We start from the raw sequence: 14,323 nt of genomic DNA, 5'->3' as shown, positions 1-14,323 counted from the left end.
GCCTTCCCTGTTGCTGATCTCTACCCTGCCTATTTTGCCTCTGTTCCCATTCACTTAATTACCCTCCAAGGAAGATTTTACGTACTGTACATTGAAGCTGCCCTTGGATGGTGTCAGAAGAAGGGGGAATATACTACTTTAACATCAGTGCAATTAAGGATGACTTATGGCTGTCTCACTCAAGGACTGGGATGACATGAAGTCAACATCATGGCAACAGTGTAGAATAATGATGTTGCCAGGACACATTTATGCCATGGTTAGATGCAAGTGGGGAACTGCCAAAAGACTGGTCAACTGGAAGAAGCCAATATCACAAGATGGATGAGGATGTGCCATATGCCAATATTTATAAAACAATAGCCCGGAATGTTCCAATCTGTACCATCCAATGCCACCACTACATATGGTAAATCAAATCCATGTAGCTTTTGTATGTGTTTTCCTATATGTATTTTCTGTCCCAATTCCTCACTGTATTCCAATATCTAAAGTATCCACTTACAGTATATGCTTTCTATATTTTAAATGTATTTTTATTCAAAATAATACTTCTATATGTTTTTCTTTCAAATGATGTATTTTGAGATATTTTAATATGTTTAAATTACTGGAAATCGAACCACAATACTCAAAAATTTGTAAAATTAAATGAGTAATTAAGTGGGTCAATTTTTAATTAGAATTTCCAAAGACCAAATTCCTAAAGCATTGTGCGTCCACACGCTCATTCGGTGTATGTATATAGAAGCAAATGGCAGCTGCCATGTTTGATGCAAGGACTAAATGGCAGCTGCATTCTGTGCATTTGCCAAATAGGCTGGCTGATCTTTTGCACACACAAAACCAGCTGCCATTTTATACATGTTCAAACAAGCCAGCATACAAAAAAGGGCTGGCTGTCCTGTTTGGACACATGCAAAATGCCAGCCACCTTGTTTTCATGAATGCAAACAGACCAGCCAACCTGCTCTGTTATTAGTTTTGGGCGGGCAAGTGCAGATACAGGACCCATCATTATCCCCACCCCTGCAAATGCCGGTGCCAACTTTTTATCTGCAAATCCACAATATGTTTCTTACCCTATGCATTTTTTGTTAAGTTCTCACTCCTTTTGTAATAGACAGTCAAATATTTTTCAAGAGTTACATGCTAATGTGATACCCTGTTGTGAAAATGTGTGCTGAACACTACTTGGGGAACAAGTTTAACACTAAGCATTTTCCATCATTCATTAAATACTATCTTGGAATTATTATACACAGTTATATAGATCCCGACTGAAATTGTCAGTGTAGCCCAAAGCCCAATTTCATTACTATCTGTGAGGTACCCTGAGGACAAGGTCAGAGAGAAGCAAAGCATTTGAACAGAAATAAAACATAGTAACTTTATTTCATTTTAGAAGTTGTTTTTGTTTATTTTCCCAGCTTAGCTATATAGCTGTGATCTTACATACATCTACCTGGGATTCAGAGCTCTATGAATTTAGAAATAAGATTCACTACAGAGAAAACATGCATAGGATAGGATTAATATGAAAAATAAGATAGGGCAACACACTGACAACTATATCTAATCTGCTAATTAACAATGGCAACTTGCTTGGAATGATCTCCATATCAAATGATGGAACACTGATTACCATATGAAGGTTGCTCCATGGTTAGAAAAAAATCACTGAGGCTCCACTACAGTCTATCAACATCTCTCAAAATCTGCCACATAATTAAAAAGGGGCAAACAGTAGTTTTAATTTCCAAAGTTTTCAAGCATATTTTAAAAGAATTTGTGATATTTGATGTATTTGTATACAAATTCTAAAAATAACATTAGATGTGTTATCTAATTAGATAAAATTAGAATAAAATATGTGAATCTGCTTTTTGCTATTGTAAAGTATAGGGAAACTTTCATGAATTGATTTAAATAATAAAGAGTCTTCTGTTGTAACATAATCTTCCATGGACCAATATCACTAATAAATTAGGCTCTGCATCATAAAACTGTTTACTTTTATAAGTATTTAGTCAACTATTTTTTGTAATTATAGGAGCATTTGATAATTAATTTAATGTATCTGTATACAATGCATAGAACAGATATTTTCTATTTAAGATTTTAAAACTAAGATTTAAAAGTTGGGCTTTGATTGTCAATCACTTTCCCCCATTCACAGAATTTTATGAGGATTCCAGATTGTACTATTGTCTATTTATAATTCTCCTACTATTTCTCCCATTATTTTTTTCCCAGAGAAAATTCATTAAGGAAGAAAAAATGAAAGAGCTACAGTGTATCTTTTGATGTTAGCTTTTCAAGCATTCTGTCTGGAAATACTTTAACTGTAATCAGATTTACTATTTGTGAAATGAATAGTTATAATTATAGTACAAAACTCTAAAAAATATATGTTTATCTTCTCATCTAAGTATTAATTATTGTAATTTTGAATGTAAAATGTGGAATTGGTATAGGATATTTTACTGTTGATGCATTATTCCAGTCATGATTACTAAAAGGAGTAATTCCTTTTCTGCAAAATGCTGGAAATGCAATGAACAGATTAGATCCTTTTTCCTTATGTGGTGGCAATATTACAAAGCCCAACAATACTGGGAAAAAAAATCGTTGAAAAATACCAAACTAGTATTGTAAATGTAGCAGCTGCTAGGATCGTATTTGGTTTTTATTGGGAAAGAACTTTGATCCCCTCTATGGAAGAATGGCTAACCAAATTGTGGAAATATGCTTCGTTGTCTAGAAAAACTTCATATTTAAAAAGAAAAACTGGTGTACTATTAATCTTATTTACAAACCATTTCTAGATTACAGTTCTATACATGGAATTGTGCCACATCCAAAATTTGGGTTTTAGAGTTATATTTTAGTTTGACATATAATCTACATATTATTTATAGTATTCTTGTACTGTATTGTTTCTTATTTAGTTTTTTTCCTCTTATTTATTTCAATTGTGCTAACAAAATATTTTTAAGTTCTCTAGAGACATGTTTTGACTAGAAATTGGGCATGAAATGCCTTATATTTTAAGCTCTTAATTGTGCATTAGACTATATTTACTATATGATATCTTAGATCTGTTGGTTATTTGAGATTTGCTGGCTATCCACCCATATTTTATTGTTTATACTTGGTTCCTTTAAAAAAAATCTGTATCACGTATGCTTTATAGTCTTTTAAATGTATACTTGAAATAAATAAATAAAAAAAATGCAAAATGTGTTTTGTTTTCACACTTGTGCAAATATGATGTAAATTCCTATGGAATAATTTAAAACACAGTTTGTAACCAAATACTAATGGTTAAAGGAATCTCATCAGGAATCTTCAACCATTAAGCTCACTTTATTTCCATCTGCTTTTTTTCCAAGAAAAGCTTGAGGGTATCTCCTTTTGTTTTGGGCAGAGATTCTTATCTCCAGTGTGGAGGGAAAGAAAGTGGAAGGGAACTTGCCAACCACAATTTTTGGCTTGGAATGCTAAGTCAGACAAAACATGTAGATCTCCTGCTGTCAATGTATATAAGCAAACTCTTTTTTTAAGCGAGTGGACCCCTATACTAATTTCTGTTGATTAACCTGGTTTGACCGTGTGGATCTCCGTGGAGCGCCTTCTATGAACTTAATAACTATGAACTTTCCCATGTGATTTCCTTGTTTTATTTTTATAAATGAGTTGAAAAGTTGCCAAGATTGTTCTTTCCACCACCACCTGGAGGACCTGTACCCTATGACATCATTTTCTCACACACCAAGAAGAAAAAATACTAATTTTATAAATGGCCTTTAATTACACCTTCTACAAAATGATCAAACAGAACTCCCAAGGGCTTTATGCTAAGATATGAAATTCTTATATTTTCATAAGATAAAAAAGGAGTAAAAACCCTTAACTTGAAGGAAAGGCAAATGAGAGGGAAAAGGAGAGGGAAGGGGAACTTAATCTAATTAGCACTGTGCCCAAGCTGCTGAAAAAAAAAGATGGGTATACTTGTGCTTAAAGTATAAATAAATCTGCTATCCCAAATTCTGTGCTAAAAAAGCTGAATTTTGTGATTTATATAAAGCCAATTTACATATTATTATTTTGAATAATTTATTTGGATTCTCTTAATTACTGAAAGGAGTAAAGAGTTATGGGAGGCACAGAATTCTTCTCCATTCTTTAGGATATCTTAATCAGTCATTCTGCTGGCATCTGAGAATTCAACAGATATTGCCTATCTACTGTTATCTGTGGACTCCTAGCCTTTTTACTATGGCAAGAAGTTACTTCACTAACCATTTTTAAGATCATACTTCCTCACTCTCATTTCCAGCTCATCAAGAAGGCAGCCTAAAATTTCCATTGTGAAAGTGGTGTTTTCCCTCTTCACCAAATACAAACCTTGCTATATAAATTATCTATGATGCCTCAGTTAACTGGGCTCTTTATATCTACAAGTGTGAAAGAATGGTACGCCTCTTTGTAAGCATTTATTTAGCAGTTTTGTGAAAGCGAAGCACGCCTTTAAAAAAAAAAGTAGTAGCGTCCTGGTAGATTTAATCTAGAAAAGAGAACTCAGTTCTGTAAGCAGTTTCTTGCTGCTTCTCTCTCAAATGACTACATTACAGGTGCTTTTGCTACAAGTTTTCAGGTGCTTCTGCTAACAAGTGGCTTTATGTGACTACTTTCTACCTTTTTTTATTACTTCGAGGAAGCAGTGCCATTTTGCCTATCTGACTGCCAGTATAGTAATACAATTCCCACGCGGTGCTTATTGATTTGGGATGTATGGCAACAGGATGATATTGACAAGACTTATGCTTTTTTCCCCTTACCCTTGGGATTTTCCTAACCATCTACTGATCTCCTGGAAGACCAGCATTCCTGTATTAAAAAACTAAAAAATCTTGCTGATGGGCCAATAGGAATAGGAGAGCTGAAGAAGAAAGGAATTCTGTTGGTGAGCATGTATGCTGGCACTTGCTCCATTCCTCACCATACTCTGCCCCACTATCCCATCAGCCAGAACATTTCTGAACATGGCAGTGAAAATAATTAGGTGCAGATGGAGATTTCAAAGGATTTTCCACATTTAACAAAGCCACCATTACCACTACTATTTCAAATTTCTCTGTACATGCCTAGAGTCCCCCCAACATCAACCCATCATAGGTTTTCAAGAGTAATTGGTGGTTGTTTTTCTTGCTGGTAACTGGCACTGGTGAGATGGAGGAGGAAGCTAGGAATCCACCAACTGCTGATCTGAAACTGTCCCACATTAAATCTGTGCAGACTGGATCATTCTAAAACCTCAGCTGTGGAGGCAGCAAAATTATGCCGATATACTTTTCTGCCAACTCAAGGACAGGAGGAATGTGCATTAATACAACCATAAAGAAGTGCCCTTTGGCAGTCACAGAATCTATAAACACTTTTAAAAAAGAAAGCTGACATTCCCATGAAAAATAGTTTGCTGTCATTATCTGAATGAAAAGGCATGCAAAACTCATTTCATTTGAACAAAAATATTAACAAAATGTAATTTGCAGCACCACAGAGTACTGTTATTGGTTTGCTCTAAGGAACATTTGCTTTGTATTGTTCCTGCCTATTATCCATATTCAAGATTCACACATTTCTGATCCCTAAATTCATGCTGAAATCTCATTGTTATTATTGCTTTCACAGTGCTATTGCAACATGCTTTATATGTCTACTAACTCACTATGATGCATGGATAAATGTCAAGGGCCATATTTTCTAGAGTAATCTCTAGGAAATTTACCAATAACAAGTAAAGCTTAACAAATAATGGGTGGGGCCAGAACCAAAAAGCCTTTTGCTAATCCCTTTTTGCTCCTTTTCCAATACTTTCTCCCTTCCCTTCCCTTCCCTTCCCTTCCCTTCCCTTCCCTTCCCTTCCCTTCCCTTCCCTTCCCTTCCCTTCCCTTCCCTTCCCTTCCCTTCACTCCCCTCCCCTCCCCTCCCCTCCCCTCCCTTGCACAGCCCTCACAACAGATTGGGTCAGATGATTCTTGTAAAAATTCTGAAATAAGACTTTCCTGTAGTCCTAGGTCCATAGGTTGCACAGTGCATACAGCATTACACCTAATTAAATATTCCCTTTCTAATCTGCTTATGCCCTGCTTATATATAAATAAAAGTGGAGAAGCTACTACTTTAAGGTAGCCAGCTACTTTGGTAGCTATCTTAAGTCCTTTGCATGTTTTTTCCAATAGAAACAGAAAATTTCCCATGAAGGGGTGGATAAAGTCTAATAAACTCAATCATTAATCCAAAGATGTACATTATCCTTGGTTTTAGAGTTGAGTTTAAAGTATCTTGTAGAAAATAAAGAAGCCAGTTGACCATTGTGGGTACTTATTGATTAATTTCTCATAAACACATCACTATTTCTACCCTCAGATTAACTCACAGGAAGCTGGCAGCATAGGAATCTGAAAGATTGGTGATGCCTCCTTCAGAAGTGGCCCCGATGCCCTCTAACCAAATCCTTTTTCCAGGCATGTGTGCATTGACCACCTGTTGCCAAAAAAAGAATGGGAAAGCAAAAGTGGTGGTAAGAACGCAAGAACTGCCCCGAACAACTCTCTGTCGACAGCTGGTAACTTTAAAACATGCATTAGCATAGGCTAGTATAAATAATACTGATTTTTCGGTGTCTAGTAAGGCTGAAATAATGAGGAAAGCAAAAGTAAGAACTGGATGGAAAATATGTTAAGCTGAACAGAACCTTCTTCTATTTTTTGCTACTTCCTCTATGGGCATTGTTCTTGCTTTCCTGGAACATATCACTCTTTGCTGACTTCCCATTTGTCTATCCCAGTGCTGATTCCCTTAATTTTGTTGTATATACACTATCCGAGTGATTCTTTTCAGTTTGTTTATGATGTCTCACATGAAGTACCAGACAGCAGGCTAATCAATAAAATATTTCACTCCTACAAAATGAAATTGCCCATGTCTTCAAAGCCTCATTTCTTTATGAAAACAGAAATTATTCACACAACTTAAGATATTTCCATTATCTAGATCAGACCCTTATGTAAGGAAAGAAAATCCTTTTTCTCCTTATAATTTTGCTTTCCAAGACATATATCACAGTAGGCTACTATACCATATGGCAACACCATCAAACTCTTATTCCTACTCACAACAGAACTTTATATATGCTATAAATATGCAAATTGACCTCATTCTCAGTTTTTAAAAAATGTTAATTTTTTTTTAAATTCTACATGATGATTTTTCACATATATGTACTTTGTAGTTTGCCTACTGCTTAGCACTGCCTAGCTGTGAATAGTTTTATATATTTTAGTATGTACATTTATAAATACATATGTCCTTTTAGTAAACACTTTTTCTCATATGTGATATAGCTTATGCACCATGAAACCTGGAGCAAAAGTAGGTTCTTACTGTGTATATATGCAAGTGTATATAGCCAAATGAGAAACAACATGCTTGTTAGATTAACATGTAAGTTGGATGACTGACTGACTATGGTTAGATATCTAATCTTCATGATTGTATAAGCCTAGCTCCTTTATAAATCAGAGCAGGATTTTGGCCTCTAAGCTAGTTATCAATAAAAACAGGCAATATCTTGATAGCAACTATAAAGCAATTTCTTGCTTTAACTATATCGGAGCCTTTAATGAGAGTAATCAATGTTTTTGGACATAAGTTAGCAATCCTTTCCCTCAAGCCTCAAGACCTTGTCAGCAAAATCATATTGGCCTTAACGCTTTCCTACGAAACTGAACTGATGAAAGAGCAATAAGTACATGGCATCAGAGATCCCATTCTGAGAAATGCCACTGTAACATGAAACAAACCTTGGCAGCACAGACATGTCAAGGACATGATGGTGCCAGGAAACAAAAGCATATAAGGGAACATAAGGTCTAAGGATGTCAGTTTACAACCCTTGCTACCTCGGGACAGAAGTCTGACAAGTGCCTGAAGGTCCTGTCATTCACTAGACTTACTTGAAGGAACCATCTCAAAATAATAAAACAAGGAAGAGGAAAGGAACTAATCAATTTAATTACTGCATCTGTAAGCTGGTATCTTTGGGGTCTCTAACAAAGTAACTCATCTCCTGTTAGGATCTGCCTGGCAGTGCAGCTAAAAATTCTATTCCAATTAAAAATGATCCATTATAAAACTGTTTTTATTGTTTTTCTTGATAAGTCAAAACATTCTGTAAAAATGGACCAAACATTCTAGTTAGGTAACCTTATAGGAAATAGAGCTAAGCATGGTGAGTTCATCAGGATGGCCTCTTTTCCCTTGATATACTTTAGCCCAAGGAAAGACTCCATCACCTTTGTTCTCCAAAACCTAGCATCTCCTCCCACACTTCCTGTCTTGCATAATGACTTTTATATTCTTCCAAGGGTTCTGAAATTCAACTATTTCAGTCAATAACAGCTTTCCAATGTTTCCATAAGGACAGGGCTTAGGACATTTTAGCTCTCCACAGAACCTCTCCCAAATATTTTTATACTTATTTTGTCTATCTTATTTGTCCAGTTTGCTGGAATTTTACAGGGCCTTGAAGTAGCAAAGTAGAAACCTTTGCTAAACCCGTCTGGCACTGAGCACATGGCAAATCCAGACTCAGCACCCTGGAATACTTGAAGCTCCCCACCTTTGCAAACATGCTGCCCTCTTGTCCCAGCCATCCCTCTCACTCACTCACTCACTTTCTGGATTTTCCTGATCTGGTCAGAGAGTGTGTCTAACAGGCGTGTTTTCAGGAAGTCCGTCACCTTGGCCACTCGGCCATCAAGGTAGTAACTGGAATGAAAATGAGAAGGCAACAGTCAGAGGGGCTGCAACTATGTGCTCTCCCTCACCTTGACTAAGGACCGCGCCTCTGCTGTCCACATTTACGTTTCCCCCAAATATTCTCTCTGTTCTGCACAGGTCAGCTGCTATTGGTGACCTTTGCTTCTTTTGTCTATTCTTTTTTCTGTGCCTTTGCCACAAGTTTTTCTCTGTGCCCAGAACCCCATTCTTCTAGAAGTTTTCCCATGGTGACACGTTTCAGCAATCTTACCAAATCACTCTAACTTTGCCTTCTCTGTACTTTCACTTTCACCTGCAGCAATCTGTAAGTCCTAGATAATTTTATTCAATTTAATGAAGAAAGACAGACTTAAGCCAGGAACACATTTCTACACAATGACTAGAACTATGATAAGCATAAATAATAATGAATATAAAAATAATATTAATAATTAATCACAAAATATGGAAGCTTCCTCAGTCAACTTTCCAGACAGGTACCTTTACTCAGATCTGTAGATCAATTGACAGACCAAGTATAAAAGAGTTCTAAACAGCAGAAGCAATATATATATATATATATATCTCATTACCATTTGCTGGACAGCAATAACAGGAGAAAGCTATTTCCTTCATGTTCTATTTGCAGACGTCCTAGACTTAGTTACTGCGGGCTGTATGATGGTATGATCCAACCAAAGGTTTAGAAGTCCTGTATTGATATGCTAATTGCCATCATAACAGCTGCTAGTAATTGGACACTATGATCTTCTCAAATAAGTAATGATATGTACTGTATTGTAAATACCAAAAAATCACATACAAGAGATAACAACAATTCACTGCAGAAGCAACACATTCAAGTGGAATGATGATGTCAGCTGACGGTCACAGCTGAAATAATCTTGGGAAGATATTGGTTCTGTCATGTACTTTGGAATCATCTATCCTAAAAGTTATCAACTGATTCCAACAATTCTATTTTCTTTTCTTTTAACTTTAACCTTTGTCCATTATCAATAAAAAAATTGTTGGGGGGTACATTTAAGACAGGTAAAAGAGAGTTATTCTGTTATAAAATGGAATCTCAGAGGCCTGAGTAAGCTCCAAACTGCTTGCTTTTAAGTGAAAAATTGGTGGATCATCTGTATATAACTTAATATGAAGGAGTCAATAGTGAAAATGCAATGTTAATAAATTAAAATGATGAAGTTATATATAATATATTCAGATGTATATACGTAGCATATGCTATAATATCTGTGCTGGTATCTGGATGGGGAGAAACAAGCTTAAAATCAGTCCCAGAAAAATGGAATGGCTGTGGATTAGGAAACCATCTAAGAATATTCTACGGAGATTCAATCTATAGTTTTGCATAGGTTTTACTCCATTCCACGCTGGTTCATAATCTGGGGTTTCTTTTGACTCCCAGTTCCTGCTTGAAGAGAAAGTGGCAGCTGTGGTAAGAAGGGTCTTTGCACAACTCCATTTACAAACTTTCCTGGAATGAGAGAGCCTGCTCATAGTTATTCATGGCTTGGTCATCTTTTCTTTGGAGTACTGCAATACATTCAACATGGGACTACCCTTAAAGAGCACTCAAAAGTCACAGCTGGCCCAGAATGCAGCAGCTTGAATAGTTATGGATGCATCTCAGTTTGTCCATGTTTAAGAGCTGCACTAGTTACCACTTTGCTTCTAGGTACAGTTCAAAATCCTGGTTGTTACCTTTAAAGCCCTTCATGGCTTAAGACCTGGATATCTACATGATTGCCTTCTTCCAATTGGTTTGGCCTGTCTGATAAGATCAGATATAAAGGGTTCCCTCTAGGTCCCTTTTCTTGGGGAATGTCTTCTGCAGGGACTTCAGAGGTAAGCCTTTTCAGTCAATGGCCCCTTCTATGGAACAGCATTCTCTTGAGATCTGTATGACTCCAACCCTGCTGAATTTTAGAAAGGCTATTGAAATCTGTTTTTTTCTAACAGTGCCTTGGGGATAGATATGTTATACATGTTGTTCATTCTTCTAATTTGGGCTTTTATTTATATTGAGCTCTTGCCTTTTTCCTTTATGGGGAACTGTAAGTTGATGTTGTTGTTATGTATATTTTTAACTTTGTTTCTGGAATAGAGTATGTAAGCTACTTAGACTCTGAAATGACTGGAGCAGTATGCAAGCCCAGTTAAATAAATAATACATATAAAGTTAATCTAGTAGCAAAATGGAAACTGTTGGGATAAATAGGGTGGAAGTTAGAGCTATGATCAATTAGTATAGTTCTTATGAGATTTCAAATTAGGAAATTATGAATAAAGTTATTTAAACTTTGGCATAGCTCCTAGTGGGCTTGTTATCCTTACCAAATCTTCTGTTCAATCAAGCCTTGAAACAAAATAAGAAGCATTTCTGAGAACAATCAGTGTGGAAGATTTTCTATTAGTTTTAGATATTGTAGAACTTTATCTTCATTAATGCTAGCCATAAATGCAAGAAATGCAGGGAAATAGTTATTTTATTATTAATGGGTTAGGTCCAAGCTTAGCCAAACTTACAGAAGATCTAATCAAATCAATAGAATAGTTGTGATTTCAAGGGGGGCTCCTCTTAGTATGACTGAGACCAGATCCAAACCATTGTAAGCCAATGTCTGAATGCTTCAAAGTTGCTATTTTGGCACTTTTTCCTGAAATATTTTAATTCTATTTCTTGGTTTATAAACTCATAGAATTATAACACCACTAACAGAGTGATTTTTCTAAATTTTCAAAACACTCACATTACATTGGTAATCCTGCAATAGGATTATTATCCTTACTTAGTAGAAAGGGCAAGAGACACATAGGTTAAATTAATATAGCATCTTACTTAAAAAATCTTGGCTTCAAATAAAATTTGCGTGGACACTTATAGTTCATAATAGCTCCAGCTTTTAATATCTACTTTACTGTAGTATGTTAGCCATCCAACAGCAGCACATTCTAAATATAACTATGCATAAATCCAACACAGGTTTGTCAACCAGATCTATTCTCTTAGACTACAGGGAGATATGAAGCACTGGCAAATGAGAGCTCTGGAACATATTACCAGGCACGTCAATATCTAATTGTCAAATACTGTAGTAATGGGTGGAGAACGTAATAAGGAACAAACCAGAGTGGGGAGCGGGAGGAAGTCATCCAGGATGTAGATAGACCTAATTAGCTGCTCCACAGTCATATTGTCTAGCAGTCCAGGAGAGGTAAGGAAGTTTATGCCTGGTTTCTTGATCAGTCCTCTCCTGATCTATTCTGTTTGTCTTCTCTGAAGACTTTAGCAATTAAGTCTATTGATTTTTTAAAATATGTTTTTCATATACAACTCAAGGCGGCAAACATACTAATACTTCTTTCACCTCCTATTTTCCCCACAACAACCACCCTGTGAGGTGAGTTGTGCTGAGAGAGAGTGACTGACCCAAAGTCACCCAGCCAGCTTTAATGCCTAAAGCGGGACAAGAATCCAGAGTCTCCTGGTTTCTACGCCAACACCTTACAAAAAATACAGAAATGTTTTTTTATTGCTAATCTAGGTAGCCAGCCAATTTCTTAACTGACTATTCTCAGTATGCTCAGAGATAGTCTGCTAACACTAACAACATTTCATGATCCCTGAGGTAGAAACTGAAGCCTTTTACAGAAGTCTTGAGAGAATAGGAGCTACTCCTGCAGTTAGTGCTTTTGTACAGCTCCCATCAAGGCCAATTGGACATAAACAACAGGCCTTTCCAATAGATCAGATATGTCTGCCTTTCTTGACAGGTATGTCTGCTGTTCTTGACAGTACTCTAAATGTTCTGAGGTGCTTACTTTGCCTTGCCACATAGTACAGATGCCTTTGATACTGAAGCACATTTTAGAATTAGTTAACACATTTTAATCTCAATAGAAGAAAATATCTGTAGCTCATGGTTGAACTGTGGAATCCCTGGTGCTCTCTGAGCTTGGTTGTTTGACTGCAGACATTTCATTACCTGACCAGGTAACATCATCAGTGCCAGTGAGTGTGGGGTTTGCTCCCTGTTTATATACAGTAGCTTGCTCTGACAGTGTTGGTGGGGGTGTGGTTTTCTCCTTGGTAATTCCTTGATTAGGGTATTGTTTATTGCTTGACTGTTTGCTTGATTGTCTCCTTGGTAGTTTCTTGATTATTGTTTTCTGCTTAATTGTTTGTCTGGTGTTAATCCCTGTTTATCTGGGTGTAGGCTGCTGGAAAGGATGTGTTCTGGTCTTTTGTTTCCTCCTTAGCTGTCTTATTGTCTCATTTGAATGTTGTGTAAATGTGGTTTATCTCTGTGTGTCTATTGATGACTGATGTGTCTGAGTGCCAAGCTTCCAGGAATTCCCTAGCATTTTTGGATTTAGCTTGGTCTAAGATGCTGACAGTTTCCCAGTTGAAACTATGATTGAGTCTGTCCATGTGTTGTGAGATTAAGGAGTTTTCATTGTGTCTTCTGACTGCTAGTTGGTGTTCATGGATGCACTCTGCCAGCCTTCTGCCTGTCTGTCCTACATTGTGGCTGTTACATTCCTTGCACTGTATGTTGTAGATGACTTCTTTTTTTCCTTCTTGGGCTACTGGGTCTTTTGATTTACTTAAGATGTTTAGGATGGTGTTACTTGGTTTGTGTGCTACGGTAATGCCATGTAGTTGTAATCATCTGTTGGTTGTTTCTGAGATGTTTCTGATTTATGGCAGTGTGATCCTTTTCATAGCTTGTCTTGGTTGTGCTGTAGTAGGTTGAGTGGTCAGGCCCTTTTTGATAAAGTTGTGTGGGTATTCATTTTATTGGAAGATGTTGTATAGGTGATCTGTTTCCTTTTACTGCTGTTCTGGGCTGCTGCAATGCGTTTGTGCTCACCTGAATAATGTTTTTACACAGCTCCTCTTGTGGGAGGTTGGGTTGTTACTTTGGTAATGGAGCACTTGGTTAGTGTGGGTTGTTTTGTGAATTTTATTCCTTTGAATAACATCAACATATTCAAAGGAATAAAATTCACAAGGGAAGAAGAAAACAACAATGCGCTACCCTCCTGGATATCCTCATCAGCAGAGGAAATGACGGCAAAGTAGAAAGACAAGTCTATCGAAAAACAGCTATGAAAAGGATAACACTGCCATACATCAGAAACATCTCAGAAACAACCAACAGACTATTACAACCACACAGCATCACCATGTAAAGAAATGTGGGTTTTTTGAAGTGGAAAATGTGCTGCTGTTGTTTTTAGCCAATGAACACGCATTTGGACCATTGAAGAGACATCTGCTTCTGAATACAAGTGAAGTACAAACGCCTCTGCATTTGAAACAATAACCTGCATTAAAAAAAGTTGTTCTGATTAGTCAGAGATACTTTTTTAGTTTGCCTCAAGTGTTTTTAACTGTTTCAGCTAAAACTAAGCTAACAAGGAAAAGAGAAAACAAGTCAACCTGCATTTGGATGCAATT

General features: G+C 36.6%; 1 protein-coding gene across 3 annotated transcripts in view; it reads right to left on the bottom strand.

Annotated features, from left to right (window-relative positions):
• HPSE2 (heparanase 2 (inactive)) overlaps window positions 1–14,323 on the bottom strand; it is a 196,372-nt gene that overhangs the window by 18,223 nt on the left and 163,826 nt on the right. For 2 of the 3 annotated variants that reach the window (XM_088131632.1, XM_025169756.2), the window contains exons 7-8: window positions 8,745–8,838; window positions 6,446–6,552 (exon numbers count right to left, since the gene is read on the bottom strand). The exons of the other annotated variant lie outside the window; for it this stretch is intronic. In XM_088131632.1, the coding sequence (XP_087987758.1) occupies window positions 6,446–6,552; window positions 8,745–8,838 (201 nt within the window). The remainder of the gene's footprint in view (window positions 1–6,445; window positions 6,553–8,744; window positions 8,839–14,323) is intronic. 3 annotated transcript variants of the gene reach the window in all.

This window comes from Python bivittatus, unplaced genomic scaffold (assembly GCF_059951505.1).
Source record: "Python bivittatus isolate LINGU-HERP-01145 unplaced genomic scaffold, Pbiv_v1 ctg000980_np1212, whole genome shotgun sequence".
Taxonomy (NCBI): domain Eukaryota; kingdom Metazoa; phylum Chordata; class Lepidosauria; order Squamata; family Pythonidae; genus Python; species Python bivittatus.
This window is presented reverse-complemented; position numbering and strand designations above follow the sequence as displayed.